Source organism: Nicotiana attenuata, unplaced genomic scaffold (genome assembly GCF_001879085.1).
Source record: "Nicotiana attenuata strain UT unplaced genomic scaffold, NIATTr2, whole genome shotgun sequence".
In the NCBI taxonomy this organism is placed as follows: domain Eukaryota; kingdom Viridiplantae; phylum Streptophyta; class Magnoliopsida; order Solanales; family Solanaceae; genus Nicotiana; species Nicotiana attenuata.
In genome coordinates this window covers 272,379-275,209 of record NW_017670602.1, presented here as the reverse complement: position 1 = coordinate 275,209, position 2,831 = coordinate 272,379, and the positions used below count along the sequence as shown (strand labels likewise).

Genomic DNA, 2,831 nt, shown 5'->3' with positions numbered 1-2,831 from the left:
GTAATTATGACAATCATAATTATTTGATCCATCCAATCCGTCCAATCTTCCAAAACTAAGAAGATTGGATGTTTGATCCATCCAATCCGTCCCTAATGAACTCCCGTTCACCCTGTCCATTTAAACTCGTTTTCAACCCATCTAAATTCAATCAAACTCGTCCATTTGTCACCACTAAACTCAATTGATTATTGTCCTAAAATGGATACACTTTCCATCTTAATAAGAATTTGAACTTTGCTTGCGGTTGTGAAAATTAGTCTAATTCATACTAATCTGACAGTACATTTAACTGCCGATTAGTGCGCTATTGTCTCGATAATTCTTTGAAGTTGTTTAATGGTTCCATAGATGAATTTAATTAGTGTTAGAGCTTCTAAATGTTATTCTCTATTTGGCACGCGGAAATTTTTAAGATTGCAAACACTAGGAAATTAGGAAAATACAAGCAATTAATTAGTACAATATAATGATCAATCAAACAGGCGGTCACAATCTATCCTAGTGAAGGACATTCTCATGGTGTTGAAGTCAAAGCCGATATAGAAAAATTGTTGCGCCCAAACTCCAAGTACGCTAAAAGGCATAGGAGGGTTCTTGTTTTCAGAAATTTGTATGGACAGGCAGAAATGGTCAGCTTCATCTTGTGTAAATAAATTTTCAGCAGTAAACTCCATTTTAGCATTTTCAACAAAATGATATGCTATTGTTGGAAGGCCTTTAAGATCCTCGGTGACAACTCCATAGTAACAAAGCTCTTCTGGTCTTGTGCTTATAAATTCTACCAACATCGTATCAATTACAGATTTAATTTCCTCCTTCAGTTTCTTGTATGCTATCTCAGGCAAATAACTAGAAGTGGCCCCAGTATCAGCAAGCATTCCACCTTGATGATCGATCCTCTTGAATATGCTTGGATCAATGTCAAGGAACTTGTTCCCGGCACTGATTTTTTCTAAAGTTATGAAGTATTTGCCTATAACCATAAACATGGGAGTGGACGCTCCTTCCATTATAGGCTTGCCTCCAAGAATTAATGCATTTGAATCATACTCTACATCAGTTATATCACTGATACAGTATTAAAATCCAGTATAATTTTATTGTGAAATCAAAGACACAGCTGTTTGTCCAAATCCAAGGATTCCACTAACACGATCTGCACCATCAGAATAGATTGAGCATTCAAAAATAAGACGCTTGATAGTCACTTCAGTGTCATTGATTGAACTTCAGAAGCAAGATGCCTCTTACTCTTACCATTTGCGTATTTTACAAAATACTCACATCTCCTTGAGATTCTTCCACATCTTCCTCTAAGAGTCATAAGGTCACATATAGATGTCTCACAATATACATCTTCTTCATATGATGAAGAATGTGCATTGTGGTATAATGGAGCTGGTGAGGCTTCACCACCAATGGTATAGCCACAATGAACCCAAAGTAATACACTCCCAGTGTCCATGGTAAGAATTTGTGGCACAGGAGGTGTACCAATTTTTAATGGAACAAGAAACTGAGAGGTATAAGCTGGATAAATCCGAACGTCAACCGCATCTTCTTTCAGATTATTTGAGATATTCATTAGATCTGAAATGCGAGCCTCTGATCGTTGATTCATTCTTTTGATGCGATCTTCAAGTGTCAGTTTTGGGTCGTAGAAAGACAGAATCATAGTGAATAACTTTTATAATTAGTCTATCATGATGGGATGCAGAACCAGGTGTGATTACACAATTTTGTAACAATAGTAATGCTACAAGAAACAATTCCACCATTTTGAGAAATTAATGGGGAAATTTTGACCTTTAACTTTCTTACTTTCCTTTAAAAGCTAGAGAGAGAGAACAAGAAATAGGGTGCATAGAACCGTAAGGATAATGTTTCTTTTTATAGGTATGTGATTCTTTTTTGTCAAATTGGTAAGCATATTTTCTGTGAGTTAACTACCGATTCAACAACTTAAATACATGAGGTTTGAGTTTTTTCAGGGCACACGTTTTGTGTGCATAGTACGTACATTAGAAGTTGATGAAGTAAACATAGAAAATAGGGAGGAACGGAAAAAAGAAGAGATACGGAAAGGAGCACAAAGATTGTGGGTGCAAACTATGCAATTAATTGACTGTCTCTAAGTTTGTGAAAAAGAAGTGGAAAAGTATAGGATATTAAAGATATTTTGTTCAAAAGACAATTCAGAATGTATCCACCTTAAGTTGATCCATCAACATACACGCACACGCTTTTTTTTTTTTTTTTTTTTTTTTTTTTTGGTTTCTGTGTTTGTTGTTGGCATAGCAAAGTTGCTTGATAAGGGTGGCTTCCACAAATATCATCGAACTCGGAAGTGGCAGAAGTAATTCAAAAATTACCGTGATTGTAGAGATTTGATCAATTGTGGTGATGTGGCTAGTGTTGCAGCTACTTTCCGAGACTCTTTATCAACTGCTTTCATTTTACTGCAGCCTCTTTGTCACGACCCCAAAACCAACCCGGTCGTGATGGAGCCAAATGTGGTACTAGGCAAACCGACACATTACAAAAACCAATCAATATTTTCATTCTTAAGATAAATCAAAGTTATTTAACAATAAACCTTCATAAAGTGTTTAAATCAAAACAACAGCGCGGAAAGAAAGCCCGACATCGGGGTGTCACTAGTCATGAGCATCTACCAAGGGCTGTCCGATAACACTAAGACATGTAAAGTCTAGAAAACAACTAATAACAATCTATAGAAAGATAGGAGGGAGAAGAGCAGGGTTGCGATCGCCATGCAGCTACCTTGCTAACTCGAACAGACTCGCGACGGGTGAAATCAACAATCA

At 36.6% G+C, this 2,831-nt stretch overlaps 1 protein-coding gene across 1 annotated transcript; it reads right to left on the bottom strand.

Annotated features, from left to right (window-relative positions):
• Positions 1 to 473: 473 nt before the first annotated feature.
• Positions 474 to 1,678, bottom strand: LOC109241410 (aspartic proteinase CDR1-like). The gene is made up of 3 exons (XM_019408152.1): positions 1,261 to 1,678; positions 1,120 to 1,159; positions 474 to 1,071 (listed from the first exon to the last, which is right to left on the bottom strand). The coding sequence occupies exons 1-3, from the start codon at positions 1,676 to 1,678 to the stop codon at positions 474 to 476; spliced, it is 1,056 nt and encodes a 351-aa protein (XP_019263697.1).
• Between the last annotated feature and the right edge of the window lie 1,153 nt (positions 1,679 to 2,831).